The following is a 22,051-nucleotide window of genomic DNA, read 5'->3' on the forward strand; positions in this document are numbered from 1 at the left end:
GTTGCAGTGAGCAGGCTTCTCACTGCAGTGACTTCTTTTGTTGCAGAGCACAGGCTCTAGACACACGGGTTTCAGTAGTTGCAGCACGTGGGCCCAGTAGTTGTGGCTCGCAGGCTCTAGAGCACAGACTCCGTAGTTGTGGCCCACGGGCCCAGCCGCTCCGCAGCATGTGGGATCTTCCCAGACCAGGGATCGAACACGCGTCCCCTGCATTGGCAGGCGGATTCTTAACCACTGCACCACCACAGAAGCCCCCAGGTGTTGTTTTGTTGTTTGATGCTCTGAGCCGTTGTGTCTCCAGGTCACATTTAGGGTTTTATGCTGAAGACTTGAGCTATAGGAAAGAAACCAAAGCCTGAAATCTGTTTCCTTTGACAAGCCCTGCCCCACTTTGCTGCTGTGTTTCATTCCTCCTGGCTCAGCAGAATTTTGAGCGTCACCAGTGTTTGAGGAGTGTTGAGGTCAGCCCCTCACCCTATAAAGGCCCCACTGTCTTGTCATAAATACTATCCTTAGCTCTGGACGATAGTATAAGACCCCCCAAAGTGCCACGACACCAGGAAGCTACATGTCATCACATGCTCTAGGTGTCCGTTCACTCTGTAATGGTAGAGTCTTAGACGGTTTTTACAAAGGGATTTTGTTGTTGTAGTTTGTTTATTTTGGGGAGTCAGAGCTGTTTCTCCTTAAGAAGGAAGACCAGTTACCCCAAGGTCGCTTCATCTCCCAAAGACGGTGGCATATGAAGAAAAAAGGGTAAAATGTATCCTGTTCATTATTTTTTAGTTGGATCAGCATGTGCTTGAGGAGGATAAGAGAGTATGTTGAGGGCTTCCCTGGTGGCGCAGTGGTTGAGAGTCCGCCTGCCAATGCAGGGGACGTGGGTTCGTGTCCCGGTACGGGAGGATCCCACATGCCGTGGAGCGGCTGGGCCCGTGAGCCATGGCCGCTGAGCCTGCGCGTCCGGAGCCTGTGCTCCGCAATGGGAGAGGCCACAGCGGTGAGAGGCCTGCGTACCGCAAAAAAAAAAAAAAAAAAAAAAAAAGAGAGTATGTTGAGATGACAAAGATTAAAAGCCAAAGGAGACAGAGAAAAATAAGGAAATGGGGAAAAGGAGAAAGAAACTTTCATGGAGTGACTCCTTTGTGCCAGGCTCCACGCTGGGCATAAACCTAGATCTTTCAGCCAGTGGACGTTGAGTGATGAGGTGTATCAGGCACGAAGCTAAGAGTTTCACATGTGCTATTTGATCCTTAACACGAATGAGATGAGTATCCGCAGTTATACCATCCATTCTCCAGATGAGTGGACGGTCTCGGACAGGTTATGTGCCTTGCCCAAGGCAAGTGGCAAAGCCTGTCTCCTGCTCAGACCTGCCTGATGCCAGAGCCTGTGCGGTTTCTGGGGGTTCCATGCTGAATTCATAGCCTATAGCCTCTAAAGTGACATGATTCTGTGCTTTTATTGAGGGTTTAAGGAGAGCAGGGAGGCTTGAGAGGGTCCTTGAGAGCTGTGGGGAGATGGACTTGTAAAGAATTGTCCTAGATCTACTGATCACAATAGAGATGGAGGAGGTGAGCTCCCTGCCTGCCCCAGACCTCTTCCCCTGAGTGCCAGGGTGGCAGAGCCCATTGCTCACATCCATCCCATCATCGCTTGCTCTGCAGGGGTCTCCATGGGGTCTGGGATTCCTCTGGTCCCTCCTGGAGGAGCTGCCCTCACTCCCCTCCCCTGTTCCTGACTCAGGCCCTGGTCTCAGACTATTCTCACCCTCTCCTTCAAGCCCCCAGAGTCTGAAGGTTGTACCACCTTGGCTCCTTCACCCACATGCAGGAGGAAGCTCCGCCCTCTGAACCTTCTTTTTACTCTTCTCCTGATCCCTCCTCCCCAACCCAGTGTTATCAATTTGCTAGTGATTCTGGGACCCAGATGTAGGCAGACAGCTGCAAAAGGTAACTCTGGCCATCACCATATTTGGGGGATCCTGTCAAGATTTCTCTACCAGACCCTCTTGGACAAGCTTTCCACCCTCTTTCCACCTGCTCCCGGTCTCCTCCAGCCTCACTCCTTTCTGGAGCTCTCACTCCAGTACAAACTGAAGTCTTCTCTCCAGCTATTGCCAAGGGGAATAGCCTTTTGTCATTCAGCCTCTCTGCCTTCTGCTGATAATGGATCTATCATTGCAGTTAGCTTCCTTCTATCTTCGTTTATTTATTTTAATCTATCGGTCCAGTGCCTCAGGGCATTTAGTTTTCTGAGTCCCCGACACTTGCTGTGCTCTTCTCACTGTCCACAATTCTGGTGTGCTCCGCACAGACAGGCCTCCTCCGCCTTCATAGGCATGGTCTGGAACCCCAGTTGTTTCCATGCAGTTTCATCTCCTGCCTTTGCTTCCCTGTGAAGCCAAGCCGCAGTGGGCCGTGTAATGTGAGAAGGACCTCTTAAACCACACTGAGTGGCTATAATGAGTTGCCAGCCTCGTGGGAACTCAGATCAGAGGAAGCAAGAGAGCAGGATGTCAGCCCAGATTATCCATGTGGAGCTGACGGAAGAACTGGCTCTTGGTGGGTCCATTAACTGTGTGACCCACGGCCCAGCCCAGAAGGTGAGAGCTGGGCATCGAGGGAGGCTAGGATGCGTCTGCGTGGCCCTGCCTGCTTTCCTGCCAGAGGGAGGACTCTGCCAGACGTTTTACTAAATAGAAGTAGTCAGAAAGGAGAGAGGTGTGGACCTGGTTCCTTCTCCTGTTCTACAGCTGCACACTGAACACTGAGCTGGGCACCAGTGTTACAGTGGTAAACACGACAGAGTTTTCTGCCCTCACAGAGCAGTGGTTTTAAGCTACTTCCAGATAATCAAGCCCCAAATATCAGCAATTCTAGCTCTCTGCAAATTATCAAGGTTCCTGATTATCATAAAAGCAACAAACATCAATAGTGCATTTTATAAGGCATCCATGGAGAAGTGGGAAACTGATATAGAACGTTCTTGTTGCTTCCTTTCCCAAACGTAAGTACCATGGGAAAAAATGCATTGCTACCACGTCCTGCCTCTGTGAAAAATCCAGGGAGAACAGGATACTACACATTGGTTGTGGTTAGTTATCTTATGAGACTTAGATTTTAAACATCCCTGGATGCCAAGGAATCCTGAGTATGTATTCCCTAACACAAGGGTTGGCAATGCGTTGCTCAAACAAAGATGAAATATACACCAGCCATCCCTGCCTTCTCAACATTTATGAAATTCCACCTGCCATTGCTTTCTAGAGCTGCTACCAATAGCCTCTGTGTGTCATCCTGTCCCCACTGCATAACACAAACACAACGCATTAAAGGGAGTATTTCCCTACTAAAGCCAGGTGGGGCTCTGTCCCCATCACACATATGTGCTTTCATTTGTGCCTACTGGCATGCCAGAAACATGGCTTGGAACTCTGGCGCCCTACGTTGGAAGGCGGCATTGCCAGGGAAGCCCAGAAATGGCATCTGAAGCTGGATCTCTTCCCCCCTTCACAGCTGGTTCCATGGAGAGCTTATTTCAGAAAATCGTATCATTCTGTACTCTCCAAGCCTACATATCACAAGCTTCTGAGCTGCTTTCACCCTGGGCTACAATCTGTCTAGTTTTTTAAATTGAATAAAACAAGTTATATTTGACACTGCTTCTCATTAGGGCTTTCTTGTTCTGTGTTCTCTGTTTCAGCATTGGTTGGAGTTTACAAAGTCGGTGGTGAAGCAGTTGAGATGTAAGTATTGTCCATGAAAAGACGGAAGCCTCACCCCTGGGGAGGGTGGGAGGAAACCTCCCACTTGCACTGAGTCTTGGGAATTTTCCACTGTTCTAAGTGTAAGTTGGCCCTAAACATGTGAAGATTTTCTTCAGATGGTTCAGAGACCTGTGTATCCCAGTGGGGTGGGGAGCCCAGTCATCTTTCTGGGAAGGTCTTCCTGATGGGCACCTCTTTTTCTCTGCAGCCCAGCCTCCATTCACCATGTGTTTCCGCGTGAAGTTTTACCCTGCAGACCCTGCTGCCCTGAAAGAAGAAATAACCAGGTAAGGCTGAGCCCATGTCCCTCAGCCTCTAAGACTTGTTGGAGAGGATAGGAAAGAGGGACTGTAACTTCCTAGATCCTCTACTTTGGAAGCTCCCAACTCTGATAGGCAAGGAATTCTTCCTAAATATAGCCTTACTTCTATATTTCATTTCCACATGCTCTCTTTGCCCATCCCCTCAGCAGAATTGCAACTGAGTGAGCTTCTTTCCTTCAAGAATACTTCATCTTAAACTGGTCATCTGCAAAGGGGTCTGGAGTAATGAATTAATCAAAAGCATTTTTTTCTTTTACCAATGATGTGGCCACCATGGATGTTTTTGGAGACGGCCGTGTTGCTGCTTATTTAGGGGCTTGAAATAGACTCCAGCAGCCTAATGTACTTGGGAAATGGCAAAGCAGGACACTGAAAAACGAGCTGGGAAACACTGAAGATTTTAAATCCAAGTGGGTGACCTCCCGTGTGCTTATGGATCAGGCCCGTGATAAAGTCTTCATTGTGGGGATCGTGTTCTGTGGCAGGCAGCTACATGGAATGAATCCTGTCTCATCCAGCACCACTTGGGGTTGAGAAAGAACCTCTGTGCCCACACCATCCTACAAGAGGGTCAATGAATTGGGGCTTCAAAGCTCCCCCAAGGGTTTTGTGTATCTAAGCCAAATTCACTCTAAAAGTCTGACCTCAGAGATTTAGAACTCTCTGAACTGGGATCCTTAATTTTTATATTAGAAAGATGTAATTTGGACATTAGCAAAACCTTGATGTTACCTTGTAAAGGGTGGAGCCCCAGGTGAAGAGACGATGCCAGGGAATCCTAGAGCCGAGGAAGAGACAGCTCTGCCAGCTCTGCGCGCCCGCTCCCTAAAGCCTGAGAGACAGCAAAGATTGGGACGAGGCCATTGCCAGTGTAGAGACTGCTTGTCCTCTAAGGCCTTGAGATCTATTTCTAGATCCTGAACTCCACATGAGCCCCAGTGGACGTTGAGGGGAATCTTGCGAAGGAATCAAAAGGATCAGGAAGGTTGTTTCCTCCAGGTGCTCTGAGCGCACCCACCACCCACTTTAAAGCACTGAGGACAGTGAAGCGTGTAGTTACAACCAAGTCTCGTGCTCCTTACTGGGCACATGGAAACTGCAGCCTCTGCTAATCCATGTGGAAGTGGATGTGGCCCCTACTTTGCCTGTGAAAACCAAGCTCATCCATATTAATGAGCAATCCTGTAGCTTTAGGCAGGAGAGTAAGGGTAGACCCACTGTGTTTGACACTTAAACAGGGAGGAATTTTGGTAAAGCGCTAGCCTGCCCTGCTCGTGACTTCCAGAGTGCTTGGCACAGTTCTGTACCTGCCCCTCCGTCCCCGCTTCCCTCCCCCTCCCCCCTTTCCTTTCCTCCCTCCCTCCCCGCCTTTCTCTCCCGAAAGAGGTGATGGTGCCAGGGCAGACCCAGAAGTCCACGCTCCTGTCCACATGTCAGGGCAGATTTAACACATCTTTGTTGAGAGCCTAGCACCTAGCCTCCTAACACCCCGCATCAGGATCACCTTTTCTGCACCTCACTGGACCAACAGTAAGGATGAGAGGGTTTGGTCTAACGACTCAGAGGGCTGCCAGTGAGAGCACGACAGACACACGGCTTTCTGATTTGATTAAAGGACAAAAATATATAGTTCTCTGGGCCCTTAGGAGGAGGTCTTTTTTTTTTTTAAGATTTTTTTGATGTGTGGACCTTTTTTTTTTTTTTTTGCGGTACGTGGGCCTCCCACTGCCGTGGCCTCTCCCGTTGCGGAGCACAGGCTCCGGACACGCAGGCTCAGCGGCCGTGGCTCACGGACCCAGCCGCTTCGCGGCATGTGGGATCCTCCTGAACTGGGGCACGAACCCGTGTCCCCTGCATTGGCAGGCAGACTCCCAACCACTGTGCCACCAGGGAAGCCCAATGTGTGGACCATTTTTAAAGTCTTTATTAAATTTGTTACAGCATTGCTTCTGTTTTATGTGTTGGTTTTTTGGCTGTGAGGCATGTGGGATCTTAGCTCCCTGACCAGGGATCAAACCCACACCCCCTGCATTGGAAGGCAAAGTCTAAACCACTGGACCGCCAGGGAAGTCCCAGGAGGAGGTCTTAACAATACAATTTTCTAAAACAAATGTCACTACATGATACTAATGTACAGACCCTCCTACCCAAGGAGTAGCATAGACCAGGAGGCTCAGATCCTGTTTCTGTTACTTCTTGGCTATGTGGCCTTGGACATAAAATATTTAACATCTCTGACCTTCAGATCCCTTATTTATAAAATGAGGATAGTAATAGTACCTCCCAGCTTTGTTGGGAGGATTAACCACTACACGGGGTCTTGTACTTCTTAATACACCCCCAGGGAGCCTGGCACTGAGCAAAGGCTCACTGTTTACTGCCAGGTCGATTACATGGTCCGCAGACCTCAGGGGCTCTTCATGGGGCACAAGTACAGTTGGTTCTGGCTTTTCTCCCTTGTTTCTGTGATAATCCCCACTCCTTTTCTGTCCTAGCTAGAGTCCTAACACTTAAGCAGCTAACTTGTGAGGGCTGGGAAAGCCATGGCCAGGCCTCTGTCCAAGTCAGCAAACTTCAAAGACACGGGCAAGCATGTGAGCTCCTGCCCCTTCCGCATGCAACTGTGCCCACCATCCTCGACTATTTTCCCTTGCTCTCTGCCTCACCAGCCTTCCTTCCCTAGAGTGCATTTTCCAAGCGTTGTCAGGTGTGTGGACCTCAGGGTGCCTGGGCCTGATTTGGAGTCTTTGTGCCCCTCCCCCTCCCTGAGGCGTTCTGTGGAGGCCCTGGGCTTCGCTGCGTCTTTCTCCTCATTCACATCCCTGCTGCTCTTAAAAGAGTGGGTACCTGCCCCAGCCTCATTCAATACCCATAATTCATTACTGGCTTAGAGCTCTCCACCCCACCTTCCTGCCAAACTAATTTAGCTGTCAGTGTGTTTTTTTCCTGGCAATATCAGTCCTAAATTTCGCTTCCATCTCAGCTGCTCCCATAAAGCCAGGCTTAGAGGAGGGGATGAAGAAGAACTGTGCTTCAATTTATCTCTTGGACGCTTCCCAGATGATAAATTTAGTTGCCAAATCCTGATTAATCTCTTTTGTCATTTTTTAAATAAATAAATAGATTTTCTTGTCTGAGCTAGAGACAAGGCAGAGAAAATGGGGATTAGGCACCAGATTTAGCTTTTAACAAGGGCTGCAGGTGTTCAAACTCATTGAAAGATCAATAGAAGGAAACTGAGTGCACATGGGGCCCCACCTTCCAAAGGAAGCAAACTGCCTGACACATGTTTGAGCAGGTGCTCAAAAAATGTTAATAGACTTTTCAGGTCATTTATTTTTAAAAAAAAAAGTTAATAGAGTTTATAGGTAATGTATTCCATCAGTGAACATCACTTGAGCCTGGCTTAGGCTAAGATGGGTTGGCAAACTTTTTCTGTAGAAGACCAGATAGTAAGTATTTTAGGCTTTGTGGGCCATATGGTCTCTGTCGCAACTAATCTGTTCTGCCATTGTAATGCGAAAGCAGCCACAGACAGTACATACATGAATGAGCATGGCTGTGTTCCAATAAAATGTTATTTTATCTCACTGGGGACTCTGGTGGCAGGTTTAGTGTGCCAATCCTGGGAGAAGGAATCAAAAAGATCTGAGTTCAAATCCCAGGTCGTTCTTTAACTAGATATGTGACAAGGCAAGCAACAATATCTCTGATCACACCCTTTCCTCATGTATGATGAGACAGGGATAAAAACAGTAGTCACCTCATAGAATTGCTGAAAGAGTGCGTGTTGAACAATACAGTGTGTGGCACACAGCGTGCACTCAGTATATCACTGCTATATTGTGTCTCTCTCCACTGGAATGTAAGCTCCATAAGAGTAAGGACTCTGCTTTGTTCTCTGCTGTATTCCCAGCACCTGTGGCTGTGCCTGGCACATGTGTGTGCTCAGAACTAGATGGATAGATGGATGGAAGGTTGGATGGACGGATGGAGGGATGGTTGAATGGATGGATGGATGGATGGGTTGGTGGTTGGATGGATAAATGGATGAATGGATGAGTGGATGGATGGATGGATGAATGAGTGGATGGATGGGTGGGAGGGAGGGTGAATAGGCACAGGATGTATAGGCTCTCGAGAAGAATATTAAAAGTGACAAAACATAATCTCTAACTCCAAGGAGCCTGCAGTGTAGTATGGGGGAGGAAGACATACTAAACACGATCATAGTTAGGAAAAGGGATGGCAGAAAATAGAGGAAACCAGGGGCAAAGAATCTAATGAAGGGAAGACAGGGCCAAAGGATCTTCTGGAAGAAACTCTTCAGGAGCTGCCAGTGCTTTCCAGAGTTCAGAACCTTTAATTGGGGAAATATCTCTGGATTCAGCCTCACCCTCTGATATCAGAAATCAGAATGCTAAAGCCAGTTCCTTGGATGTACATGTTCCAGAAATACATGGGTTTTTCTTGGTCATCTTTTTTTTTTAACCCTGAAGAATATTTTTTCTTTTTTCTTTTTTTGGCTGCGTTGGGTCTCTGTTGCCACGCACGGGCTTCCTCTAGTTACGGCAAGCAGGGGCTACTCTTCATTGTGGCGGGCGGGCTTCTCATTGCGGTGGCTTCTCTTGTTGCGGAGCATGGGCTCTAGGCACGCAAGCTTCACTAGTTGTGGCACGTGGGCTCAGTAGTTGTGGCTTGCAGGCTCTAGAGCACAGGCTCAGTAGTTGTGGCACACGGGCTTAGCTGCTCCGCGGCATGTGGGATCTTCCCAGACCAGGGCTCGAACCCATGTCCCCTGCACTGGCGGGTGGATTCTCAACCACTGCGCCACCAGGGAAGCCCTCCTTGGTCGTCTTTTAGGCTCTCACACATTCTGCCTTTGGATGGTCCTCCATCAATTTAGGACAACCCGGCATTTAAACAAAACTGGAGGTGAGGTAAATCCTCTTTGGAGCCAGAAGGAGATAGGCAAAGTTTAACCAAAAAAGTGTCCTAAAGAGAAAGCTTTTTGTCTTAAATCTGGTCTAAAGCTGATTTCTTTTTCATTCCAGTGAGAATTTCTCTCTGATGACAAAGAGCTCCCCTGACTTCATTTAGGACCCTTTTCTCCCTAACCATAGCTCACTGAATTACCATGCGGGTTCTGTTTCCTCAGCTATAAAATGTGAGAGTTAGGCTCTGTAACTCCTACTATGAGGGTCTGAGACTGGGGAGCCCAACCAGCCTGCTCATTATGAGCTGCTTATTATAAGCAGGCTGATCCCTTGCCTGGCAACACAGTGGCCCTGGTGACAATGCCTCAGGCAACAAGATAGTCTTCCTTAGGCCCTTATGTCGCAGGGGAGAACATGCCAGACCCTCTTGGGAATAGGTCTAAGGATGCTATGAGTCATGTGGGATGTATTTTCATGACCAACAACACTGAGTCATTGGTTACCTCCTTAAATGAACAAAACACAAAGCTTGACGGAAGCTGCTGTGGGAGAAAAGGGAGGGGGACCCCTAGTGTAACTCTCTCCCTTGAAGCTGTCAGCTGATTCTTTCATGAGCTCATCTCGTCCTCTGCAGACTGTGGTGTGTTTCTTTAGGATGTTGACTTGCCCCTCCATCCCCTCCCCCCCCAGTCGCTACGCCATTGCTTGACAGTGTTCCCACGGCCTTACCCTTGACCTCCCTGTAGCTGTTCTACCTTCTGAAGTCTGAAGGAACCCCGCCCAGCAGCGGAAAGCCTTGTTTACTTTCCAGCTCACCTGAGGCACCCGTCATGCACCTATCGTGGTTCTCACTGTGAGGAGGAGTGTGTCCCCCTCGGAGGGCAGATCAGAAGCCCTAGAGGAGCCTTTTCAAACCCATACACAGACTCTCACATGCTCCACCCCGGGGTGTGTGGGGGAGGTGTTCTCCTCACCACCACCTTGAGGATCACTATCCAGAGCCTTTGAAATATCTCCTTCAGTCCAGTACGTGCAGTCCCTGAATTTTGGACACAGACAAGCAGAGAGGTGTGGGAGGAGTGATGCATGAACTCAGGCCCCGGGAGTGATCTGTAAGTAAGAGGCCAAAGGCTTGCTGCCACATCCTGCCAAAGCCGGTGGAAGGTGGGAGTCGGAGCCGTGAGAGGCAGAGGAGCACCGCCTCCTTCCTTCCACACACCTGTGGCATCTCATCGTGGGAAGCAGAGTGGAGACAAGCTTGATCTGGTAGATCCAGCTTAAAAAATTACTACTCATTGCACGATGTCTTTTTCCTTCCGTTTTCCTTGGGGCCGAGTGGGAGCGCTTGGGATAAGAAGGGGAGTTCTTACTAACTTCCGGACCACAGTAGTCGCCTTCCCTTTGGTTTGAGGAGGGCAGTCCATCCTGATGTGGTTAGAAGGATGGTTGCGAATTTTCTTAGGACAGTGCTTCAGAAATTTTAATCTATGTACAGATCACCTGGGGATCTTGTTAAAATGATTCAGTAGGTCTCAGGTGGGCCTAATTCTCCATTTCCAACCAGCTCCCAGATGCTGCGGACACCCCTGTTATGTGGGCCGCACTTTGAATAGCAAAGCTTTAGGAGAAAAGAAGGTTTGCTTGCGCCTTCGTTTCTATTTAATGACTTGAGTCACGCGCTGGTGCCTCTCCTCACCCCAGAAGTTGTGCTGTCACTGGTCCTCTTGCTTTTGAGCATTTTCACATGATCAAGTGGGCATGGAATCCTCTGTTTTATTCTTCAGCCTGAAAACAGAAGCAATAGAAACACCTCTAGTTGTCCAGGGAGTGCCCAATTTCTTTTTGGTTCAAACGGATGGAATTTAAGGGAATTTTACCATATTCCCATTACTCCTGTGAGGATGCCGTAGTTATCTATGGCTGTTTAACAAAATGCCACAAAACTTCACTTAAAATCAAAGTATTTCTCATCTCTGAGTGTCTGTGGGTCAGGAATTCAGGAGCAGCTTAGCTGGGTGCTTCTGGCTCAGGGTCTCGCCTGGGGTTGCAGCCAAGCGGTTGGCTGGGCCTGTGGTCATCTGAAGGCTTGACCGGAGGATTCACTTCCAAGATGGTGTACTCACATGGCTGTTGGCAGAAAGCTTCAGTTCCTTGCTAGCTGTTGGCAAAACGCCTCAGTTCCTCACCATGGACCTTTCTATAGGGCTGCTTAAGTGTCCTCGAGCAGAGTGAGTGATCCAAGAGAAGGAGAGCACAAGGAGGAAGCTGCAGGGACACTGTGACCTAGTCTCAGATGTCAGATGCTAACTACCACTCCTGCTTTAGTCTGCTTGTTAGAAGCAAGCCACTGAGTCTAACCCACACTGAAATGGAGTGAATTAAGCTCTACCTCTAGAAATGAGGAGTATCAAGGAATTTGTGAACTTTTTTTTTTTTTAACCATGCCACGTGGCTTGGGGGATCTTAGTTCCCCAGCCAGGGATTGAACCCATGACCTCAGCAGTGAAAGTGCAGATTCCTAACCACTGGACTGCCAGGGAATTCCCTGTGGACATATTTAAACCACCACAAATGCCCACCGCCAAGGAGCCACTGTGGTAGGTGACTCACTTAAGGGTGTGATACCCCTGGCCTCTGCTCTTCTCAGGGCACCTGTGAGGTTATGAACATCAGAGACCCCACTCCTTGTAAAGACCTTTCAGAATGGAACGTCAACAGTTCCATCCCATGGCAACAGAGTCCACCCAATTACTTGTGAAACTACAAAGCAGTTACAGTGCAAAGAGGGTAGAATAACACAGTGATGACGAGCCAACCTCAGTCCTGAATTTGAATCCTGGTTCTGCCACTTACCAGTTATGTGCCCATGAGAAAATCACTTAAGCCTCAGTTTATCTTAAAAGAGGGAGATAATAATAATATATATCTCAACGTGGTATGCGAAAATTAGATGAGATGCTGATGTCAAGTGTGTAAGTCCTGGACTGGGAAATGGTAAGTGCTCAATACACATCAGCTACTATTAGCTGTTCTTGATAGCCTGCTTCCACCTGAGGTGAGAGCTTCCTACGGTTGAAGAAATATTAGCCACAAGTTTCTGCATTTCCTTTACCAGTGCCTCTTCTTACACCTTATTCAAATTCTGAGAGGTCTGGTTGACCTCTGCCCATAATGAGGGCCATTCCACATATGGACAGATTGACTTGGCAAGCCGAGGCAGAACTCTCCCCAGGGCTAGTTCCTTCACCACCTTTCTGCTTCTTAAGAGGCAACGTCAGCGAGAGTCCAAGGTGGAGAGAGGCCCCATCGGCCCCTCTCTTATGACACAGGTTTCTTTCTCGGCATTGAATTGAGGGGGGCTGGCTCCTTCCAAATCCCAGCACTGGGGGACAATACTTTTAACCAGGAGGTGCCATTTCTGTTTTTTGTTTTGTTTTGTTTTTTTGCGGTACACGGGCCTCTCACTGTGTGGCCTCTCCCGTTGCGGAGCACAGGCTCCGGACGCGCAGGCTCAGCGGCCATGGCTCACGGGTCCAGCCGCTCCGCGGCATGTGGGATCCTCCCAGGCCGGGGCACGAACCCGTCTCCCCTGTATCGGCAGGCGAACTCTCAACCACTGCGCCACCAGGGAAGCCTGCCATTTCTGTTTTGAGCTACAGAAGGAAACTGACAGGTTGTTTTGAATTGAACTTCAAAATCAGGTCAGGAAAAAGTGCTTGAAAGAGCCTTCAGGGAAATGAAAAATGTTATTTGTTCTGTGGTGTGTTTTGAGATTTTTGTTTTAATGTAGTAAAAGTGTCCTGACAGAGATTTTGATAGGCTTATATTACATATTTATGTCTTTAAAGCAATCAAAGAAATCCTTTATAGTTCATTTTCTGTTTTCTCTCCAGGTATTTAGTCTTCCTGCAGATCAAAAGGGATCTGTACCACGGCCGCCTCCTCTGTAAAACATCAGATGCTGCCTTGTTAGCAGCTTATATCCTTCAAGGTAATGACTTTTGACAGGATAAATTTGCTTTTCATGCTAAGTACTGATTACATTATTTCAGTTACCACAGATGACTACTTCTTGGATATAAACAGTATCTAACTTGAAACAGAGCCCGAGTTAAAGGACTTTGCCTGGACTCCCTAGACCCAGGAAGCCCTGACCTTGCAACCTTAAATTGTTTGTACCTAAAGTCTTTCTGGCAGCCCCTTCAGACTCTGTTCGGGGGGGTGGCTTTCCTTGCACCCTTGGTTGATAAAGTTATCCAGACACTGGAGAGTAATCCAGATCAGCTTTTTCCTGTCTTTTTATTCAAATCTCAAAGATGTGAAGCACGTTGGAATTCTGGTGTCTGTTTCAGAGACCTTTCCATTCAGAGTCCTTTCCATTCAGAGTGCTCTAAGTTAAAAATGTTTCCAAGTAACAAACCCATTTTCTAACATGCAAATAAGGCAGAGTTGGGGTTGTACTCAGCCAGTACCCAGACTGGCGGTTTTTGCAAAACAGTGGGAAAGGTACATACTCTTCATGTGTGATCCTTTCTCCTTTCGGGAAATGCAGGGGACTTCTAAGTATTCTAAGTTCGTAGACTTCTCTTAGTCCTTTGGCCTGAAGCTGTCACTGGGTTATTTTGGACCATAGCACTAAAATCATGAAGTTTCTATCAAAGAATCTGAATTCATAATCAGAAATCTGTGAACTCCAGGAAGCTACTTTGTGAACAGAACCTAAAAAAATGCTTGCCAATAAGAAACTAAAGTTCTTCCGGCAAAAAAAAATATCACAGCTGCGTTAAGAATGTAAAAGTCAGCCTATTGCAACTTTGACTTCTGAGACTCCTGTTTTAAAAAACCTCCTAAGCTTGAAGTCTAGAAGGTACTTGCCAACGTTAAGGTACCCAAAGATACTCCTTTCATTTTTAAAGGAAAACCTGGTCCCATCTAAGTGAAATTTTAAACTCTAGTTTTACCCTGACAACCATATTGAAATTTTCTTTTTTTTTTAATTTAAAGAAGTTATTGATATACAACAATGATGTTTCCCATTTGGACCTTCCTAAGTAAAATCATAATAAATGACTCCATGGCTCAAGATCACTTCAGACTTTAAGCCCAGGGAAGCCTTTAGTCTCTTGCTAAATGATAGAAATTCCCGAGTAGTTTGGAAGGCACGATGAGGAGACCTGTGCCACAGAACAATATTCAGTTGTGGAAAAAGGGCACATTTTCCTCTTAATATTTACTCCCCGCTCAAGACTTCTCATCTGCACTGGCTGTGGTTCTCACTAGGGGAGGAGAAAAGACAACCACAAAGCAGCTGAACTCCTTAACATCCTTCCTCCTGACACACACAGTGTTCCCTGTGGAATGCTGCGTGTTGAGAAGGCTGGATTCTGACCTAGGAACACATTGCAGGGAGTAGCGTGGGCCCACTGGCCCCCCCAGATCTGAGATCTCAGCAGCTTTGGGGATGGACTCTCTCTGTGAATCTGCAGGACGAGAAAGCCCCACCCGCTGCTGAGAACTGAGAAGTCAGCCTTAGGACCTGCTGCCCCTGAACTCAGCGGCACTTTCTGCTTACAGCCAGTCTTCCCACTCTGCAGCCCTCTCCAGGGGGCCTGGCACCTGTTCAGCCCTCAGTGAATATTTATTCAAATGTATTCACTTGATTGGATTTGATTGGGACTGAGAGTTGAGTTCTGAGTTTGGGTCATGGCTCATTTGTCATTTTGCTGTGTCCCTGCTAAAATCCTCAAAACGAGATTTAGACTTTGGATGTGGCTCAGGCCCCAAAGCTTCTGTCTTTCTGATCAAGCTCACAGTTTCCTGTGCTGCCACAAAGAGCATTGCTCTCAGGCTCTCTTCTGGGAGCCTGTGGGCCATGGTGCAGGCTTCTGCTCTTCTATTGCAAATTTACATGTGGTGACCTCAGAACGCAGGGTCAGCTCTACCATCTCTACTTGGCCTTGATAGCAACTCAGTGTGCACACCTGGGAAGACAAAGGTGGGCCTGCTCCAGAGGAACATGCCCTCTGCCTGACTCACACCCGTGCTCAGGATCCACTGTTCTTTGCAAATCTGGTGCAGACTTTGGCTTTTGCTCTCTGTGTTAATCTCTTGTTGCTTTGCTAGTGATGATTTATCTATCTCCACAATTGTTTTCCTCTACTTTCCTTTTGCAAGCGGAGATTGGGGATTATGACCCAGGAAAACACCCTGAAGGCTACAGCTCCAAGTTCCAGTTTTTCCCTAAACATTCAGAGAAGCTGGAAAGGAAGATTGCTGAGATTCACAAAACAGAACTCAGGTGCGTGACACTCGGTTCAGGCCAGGCCACTGTCCCCCTCACAGCCTGAGCACATAGCCTCTGCACTGCATCCTCTGCTTCTGCAGACCCAGGCTTCCAGACTCTGGGATGTACCATTTTCAGTGAGCCACTGACAGTACAACCTCAAGGCTCCCTCTCCAAGAACAGTGGTGTAGGCTGAGGCTTAAAGGCAAGAGAGAAGCTATATTGTAAGGAAAATGGAGAAGGATTGGCCTCTGAAAGGTATTTGCTCCACTAAGATAAATGAAGAGACAGAGGGAAGAATCATGAACTGGGGAAAAGGAAAAGGAAAACATAAAGAGCAGAAGAGGGAAGAGAGGAGGGGTTGAGTGGGGGGATGGGAAAAATGGGCAAGCCTCCGACCTCGGTCCGTGACAGTGACAGGGGGCTTCTGGATCAGTGGATGGGACCGCACAGGGCTGGCCTGATTCATAGCTGGTGTGTGTACCTTGAGAGCACCTCGTTCAGGGGTGTGTCTTCAGCACTGCTTCCTCAACCCCACACCCCTGCACTGAGGGAAGGAGGGGAGAAGCAGCTGGAAGCAGGAGGCTTGTCCTCCTCAGACTCTCCTAGGTCACCCAGAATGGGCCACATCCCATAAAATAGCATCAATGCATCCTCTCACCCATATGAAATAGTGTTTTCTACAAAGGCTGGTTTTTTAAAAAGCAACAAAAGGGTGTTTAGGCTCTACTTTGTATGGCACACTGGAGCACAGATTCCCCAAAGTGATAAACTATGAAGAAAAAATTTATATACAATACAGCATTGTAAAATAAAACCTGCTATCATATTAATACAGTGCAATTTAAAAAAAAATCTTGGGCTTCCCTGGTGGCGCAGTGGTTGAGAGTCTACCTGCCGATGCAGGGGACACGGGTTCGTGCCCCGGTCCGGGAAGATCCCACATGCCGCGGAGCGGCTGTGCCCGTGAGCCATGGCCGCTGAGCCTGCGCGTCCGGAGCCTGTGCTCCGCAACGGGAGAGGCCACAACAGTGAGAGGCCCGCGTACTGCAAAAAAAAAAAAAAAATCTTTTCAAATGTTTGTGTAACTACCTTTCTGGGGAAGGACAATGTCCAAGGGGTGGGAAAAAGATATTTCTAATGATAACATTAACCTTAAACTAGTTCCTACCTGATGCCCCCCGAAACAAAAAATCTTCACCTTCACTCAAAGATTTTACCAACAAATACGTCCCCAAAGCCTCTTTAGCCTTATAAACAGACCTCCTGCCCACTGTGTGGTTGGACTGGTCCCCACCCTCCAGAGGAATGGAGACACCTACCAGAGGTGGGATCCTAGCCGCCTCCCACCCCTCTCCCTGTGCAGGTGCTACCCCAGCTCCTCCCATCACTCTTAGGGAATAGTGGCCCCTTGTGGTACAGGTCAGAATAAACACATGTGTGAGGGCTCCTGGCTCATTCAAAGGAGAGATCAAGGGTGTGCTGGGACAGCCGGGAGGCCCTGCCAGGAGGGTTTCAGGAGATGTCAGAGCAGTGGGGACAGTCCTCCAGAAACCTCATAGAAGTCAGGGGATCCCCCAGGAAAGGATGCCCACTTTGAGGGCCCCAGAGGGTTGAGGGTGAATGCAGCCCACGGAGCCCTGCAGTCTCCACACAGGAAATAAGGAGGCTCCCTGGAAGGGGTAGCGGTGCTCAGATGCCTCTGGTGCCCGGTCTTTGCCTGCTGTGCCAGCACTTTCCAAACACCTTCCCTGTGTCTCAGGTGTGCTGGTGGGTGTAAACATCTGCATTCTACAAAATGCCTCCTTACACAGGTACTACTTACACAGGCTTAGCCTCATCTTCATAATGTAAAAATGTGTCTGTGTTTCCTTTCTCCAACTCTAATATGCGTTCCTTGAGGGCCCAGACTGCACTATAGTTTATGGTGTATTTCATACGGGGCAGCACAGAAGCTGCTGAGGTGCTGATTGATTGATGCCTCTCCAGAAAGACACTAGAGGGAATCTGGTCTGCTTCTCCCTCAGGCTGGCTTGTCTTCCTGCCCTGCCATATTACTTGAGGCAAATGATGAACTTAGAAAGTTTCAGTCCTGCCCACCAGCCGTCAGAGTTGTTGACTTGACAAACTGCCCACACCTCCTCACACTGAAGCCAGTCCCACATCTGTAGAAGGAGGTCAGCTTCCCAGGGCACTGGACCCTGAGACAGCCTGTGGTGATCCTGCACTGGTTCTGTGTGGAGCCCATCCACGCCCCTGCTAAAGAGGCAGCCAGGAGGGGAGTGATGCTGAAGGCCCCTTCTTCAGATGGCTTGGTGCCAGCGCTGGTTTCTTCCTTTTTTCTGCTTGTTTCCCTTTCACAGTCATCACCCTATGGGCAGACAGAGCTATTGTGGAGTCTGGGGAGCTCAGCACTGTCTTCTGTTGCATCTCTTTACCCTCCATTCCTGTGTTCCCATTTGGTAAAGGAAGAGGGTTAGGCAGCAAGATATACAGGTCCCTTCTTTGTGTTTCAGTCTAGATCAGATGGCCTGCAGCCAGCCTACAGATGTATTTTTTTTTCTGCCCCCATAGTACTTAAAACCGAAATGCCACATAAAAATCGGTATCTGTGAATTCTCTTTAAAAGTCACACCTAGCGGGCTTCCCTGGTGGCGCAGTGGTTGAGAGTCCTCCTGCCGATGCAGGGGACACGGGTTCGTGCCCCGGTCCGGGAAGACCCCACATGCTGCGGAGCGGCTGGGCCCGTGAGCCATGGCCGTTGAGCCTGCGTGTCTGGAGCCTGTGCTCCGCAACGGGAGAGGCCACAACAGTGAGAGGCCCGCGTACCGCAAAAAAAAAAAAAAAAAAAAGTCACACCTAGCAATGCTGGTGTGACTACAATCCAAGACTGCATTCCAAGACTATAGCTGAGGAACAGCTGCCCTCATTAGACGGGGTGGCACTCCCAGTTTGCCCTAGTCCCCACCACTCCCTATTGTGTTACACTCAGCCCATGTCATTCATTATGTAGCCTGCCTCACTCTGAAGACTTCCAAGGTTTTGACCCTAGATAAGAGTCTCTGAATTCGGTCCTCGGACGGAGCAGGGAGCACACTCTATGGAAAAATCGGAGTGTGAGACACCCTGAGCACTTCCTAATTGAGTTTACCTCAGGGGAACTTATGGGAGCAGGAAATCCTGAAATTATCCCATTTTCTTTATTCCAGTGGCCAAACACCAGCAACATCGGAGCTGAACTTTTTAAGAAAAGCGCAGACATTGGAGACATACGGAGTGGACCCTCACCCGTGTAAGGTGAGACCCGCCCCCATGGCCAGAGACTGCGCTGACCTTGCCCCCTCTAGGCAGGGGTCCCCAGTCCGAGGCCTGTTAGGGCCGCACAGCAGGAGGTGAGTGGCGGCGAGCGAGCGGAGCTTCATCTGCCAACTCCCCGTCACTCGCATTATGGCCTGAACCATCTTCCCCCCGCCCCCGTCCATGGAAAAATTGTCTTCCACAAAAGTGGTCCCTGGTGCCAAAAAGGTTGGGGACCGCTGCTCTAGAGGGTGACAGACAGAGAGGGACCACGTGCCTGTGCCACCCGCCCCTTCAATATTGGGATGATTGGCTTTTTTAGTGACAAACGCCAGAGAAAATGTCTCATTGTGAAAACTCCTCTGGATTCCACGCTGCATAATCTTGTGGTGCCACATCGATGTCAGAGGGTCCGAGACAAAGTCCATCTAAATAACAAATTGGAAACCGGGGCCCCACTTTGGCAGCAGTGGGTGATTTGGTGGAAGTGAAGAGAGGAGGAATGGGGGAGGCCCCCCACAGGGAATGATCAGAGGCGGCTCAGCGCACTGCCCCCCGTTCCCTGACCCGTAATCTAGTTTCCTTCCAAGAGTGGGTTTTTACTGACTGCAGCGGCCTAAGTCACTGCGTGGAACTGCAGTGGAGTCATGTTTAATTCCATTATGCGCGTGTGAGGGCGGGACAGGAACCAGCCAGGGAGGCTCTGCCCAGGGAGGAACCTCTGTGATTACTCACGTGAGTCTGGCATTTCAGAGACGAGCTCAGGCAGCCACTCGAGACTATGGAAAGCAGTGGAGACCCGTGGCCTCTTCCTGTCTCTCTGTGGCCGGGTCCCTGCGCTTCATCTCCTCATCCCAGCTGCTCTGACACTTCTGGTCTCTGCCTCAGTTTCTCCAAATCTTTGCCTCTCTCTTTCCACTACTAGAGAGACCCCAGTATCACAAGTGAAACTGATTCTCAAACACTGACCTCTTCTTCCTAATAAGTGAGGGGCACCATAAGTTTCCAATAAACATTAATAGAATAGAAACCGAGGAACCCAGTGATGTGGAGGCAGAGTTGCGTTTCCCTTGGCCGCTTGGTGAGGAGATGGTGATGTTTTTGTTGCATAGGATTTAATGCCGAAATGTCAAATATGAACTTTGAGAACATTCTGGCACTCAGAAACCTGGTCACCCTCCCAGCTCCACAGGTCCCTATCTACCAGCACAGCCTACTGAAGATAACCCCTGTGCTCTTGGGGGCCAGCACTGTCAGAAAACACATTCATGCCATTTTATACCAAAAAAAAAAAAAAAAAAAAAAGACATATGGATATTTACAAATGAATTAGCAAAGCTTCCTGAATAATGCCTTCTGTACAACCGATGTAGTTTAACTTGCATAAGTTCCTCAGATACTATCAGCAGGGGGCTGCAGAGGACTGAAGAGAACTTTGGAGTCAGCTGGCCTTGGCTCCAGGGCTGGTCTCCTCCTTCCTGGGGCCTTCAGAAACTTCTCTGAGCCTCGCTTTCCTCATCCGTGTGAAAGTCCTCAGCAGATACTCCACACCTGTGCTCCCTGAACCGCTGAGTCACTTCAGGACCTGAAAAGACAACAGCTGCCTTCTCTTCTCCGCCATCCTATGTGCGGCTGGATTTGCTCCATGTCTTCTCACAAGGCTCACAAGTCTTGTCTTCTCACAAGACTTTCAGGATCAAGCAATTCCTGGCCAAGAAACAAAAGCAGAATCATCCCATTCCCCAATGGATTGGAATGAAAACTGGTAATAAAATAAGGTACAACTCCAAGAGAAGACATTGGAGAAGAACCAAGCTGGGTCTGTAGGGAGCCGCGCATATGAAGTGGCACACATTTATGCTGTGTCAAGGTCACTTTCATCTTACCATATCACTTTGAGAACATCACTACCGTCTGACCAGCTGGGTGTGTTTTATTGGGAAAATTATTTTTCTCTTTGCATGTTTCTGCACTAGTGCTTTGGTTTAGTAGTAAATACGTGAGACCTTTGGTTAGAAGGGGAAAAAAAAAGACATAGCTGCCTAAAGATAGATGTGGTCAACAGAAGATGCCAGGTCACCTCTGCACTTAAACCCACATCTGTCCAGTCCCCTTGAGGCCACACAGAGTGCCCACCTCTTCAGAGATGGGTCCCTAGGCAGGGCTGTCACCTGATGGCACGTAGAGGTGGGCTGACAATGAACCTGAGCATGACAACTGAGTGTAGCAGGGTGGGAATTCTCTGCTGTTGCCTATGGGGCTCTGGAAGCTACAGCGGCAGCCAGCTTGGTGTCCAGCCCAAATCCACATGCACCCTAGGACTGCAGGGGTCCTGGCTCAGGCCTGTCTTTGACGAGTCTGTCCACCAACAGACAGGGAGGTGAAGAGGCTACAGGAAGGAACCGGCTTTCATACCAGGCCCTGCACAAGGCCCAGTCCCATATATCATATCATTTCATCCCCACAGCACCCACTCCTAGAAGGAGGGAGGGAAGAGATGTTTGTGGCACACCTTCCCTAGCAGGCCCACTGGAATCCTTTCACATTACTTTCTTATTTAATCCTCATGCCAGCACTGGGAGGTGGATATTATTCTTCCTGATTTATAGACAAGAAGATGAAGAAGATGAAGGTTCCAGGAGGCCACAATGTACAAGGAAGGCCCTGAGTGGGAGAGCAAGAATATATGAACTAAGGTCACTTCCTGTTGCTGTATATCTCTAAGGAGCAGAAGCCCCCAGGAGACTTCCTCTGGGGAGAAGGTGGGAGGAGTCATCTTGCTGGGATTCCACTCCCTTGTTCCTGGGCCCCATACTTCTTGCTCATCCAGGGCCACATCAGGGCCCTGCTGCAGACCCCGCGGCTCATCTCATTAGGCTCTGGCTCAGGATTCCCTCAGCCCTCCTGAGAAAGGAGAACAGTTTGGGAGCCTTTACTCTTGTCATTAACTAGAGTCACTTTGGTGATAGGCTACCAAGCACTCGCCTTAATGTTGCTACAAGGAGAGCTGAAATAAGCTGGAGTGCTTGGTGTAATAAATACTGATGATTTCTAGTACTGGGCCCTGGGAATCTGGGGCACACAGCCCTAGGGAGGACAGAAGAAGAGGAATCGTTTCGATGATTAAATGAGATCAGAACAACGCTTCGGTCGGGCTCTGTTCTCCTGGACTGATTAAGAAGCTGCTGTTCTTTCTGTCCACACTGATGGTTTCTTTCTGCCCAGAGGGTCCTTGCCTGGCCCTGGGACTAGGAAGAGGATATCCTACCCACTCTGGGTGGGACAGCCAGAGGGCTCCAGTAGCTAGCTGTCTTACACTAATACCCAAACTCTGAACTTGCACAAGCTGTCCTGAGCTCTCTGCCTTTCCCCTGGCCCCCAACTCCTGGCAGGAGCCCCTAGCAGACCAAGCCTACAGCTGCTGGAAGAGGAGGATGGAGCA

At 48.9% G+C, this 22,051-nt stretch overlaps 1 protein-coding gene across 7 annotated transcripts in view; it reads left to right on the forward strand.

The window, feature by feature from the left end:
• Window positions 1-22,051, forward strand: part of FRMD5 (FERM domain containing 5) — a gene marked incomplete at both ends in the record, with an annotated part of 347,778 nt that overhangs the window by 302,697 nt on the left and 23,030 nt on the right. For 5 of the 7 annotated variants that reach the window (XM_079700554.1, XM_079700555.1, XM_079700550.1 and 2 more), the window contains 5 exons: window positions 3,706-3,748; window positions 3,978-4,056; window positions 12,923-13,020; window positions 15,204-15,327; window positions 18,522-18,609. In XM_079700554.1, the coding sequence (XP_079556680.1) occupies window positions 3,706-3,748; window positions 3,978-4,056; window positions 12,923-13,020; window positions 15,204-15,327; window positions 18,522-18,609 (432 nt within the window). Of the gene's footprint in view, window positions 1-3,705; window positions 3,749-3,896; window positions 4,057-12,922; window positions 13,021-15,203; window positions 15,328-18,521; window positions 18,610-22,051 lie in introns of those variants that run through there. The other 2 variants (XM_079700551.1, XM_079700556.1) reach the window with 2 other exon arrangements.

The sequence above is a fragment of the Hyperoodon ampullatus genome (assembly GCF_949752795.1).
Source record: "Hyperoodon ampullatus genome assembly, chromosome: 3".
NCBI classification, from domain to species: domain Eukaryota; kingdom Metazoa; phylum Chordata; class Mammalia; order Artiodactyla; family Ziphiidae; genus Hyperoodon; species Hyperoodon ampullatus.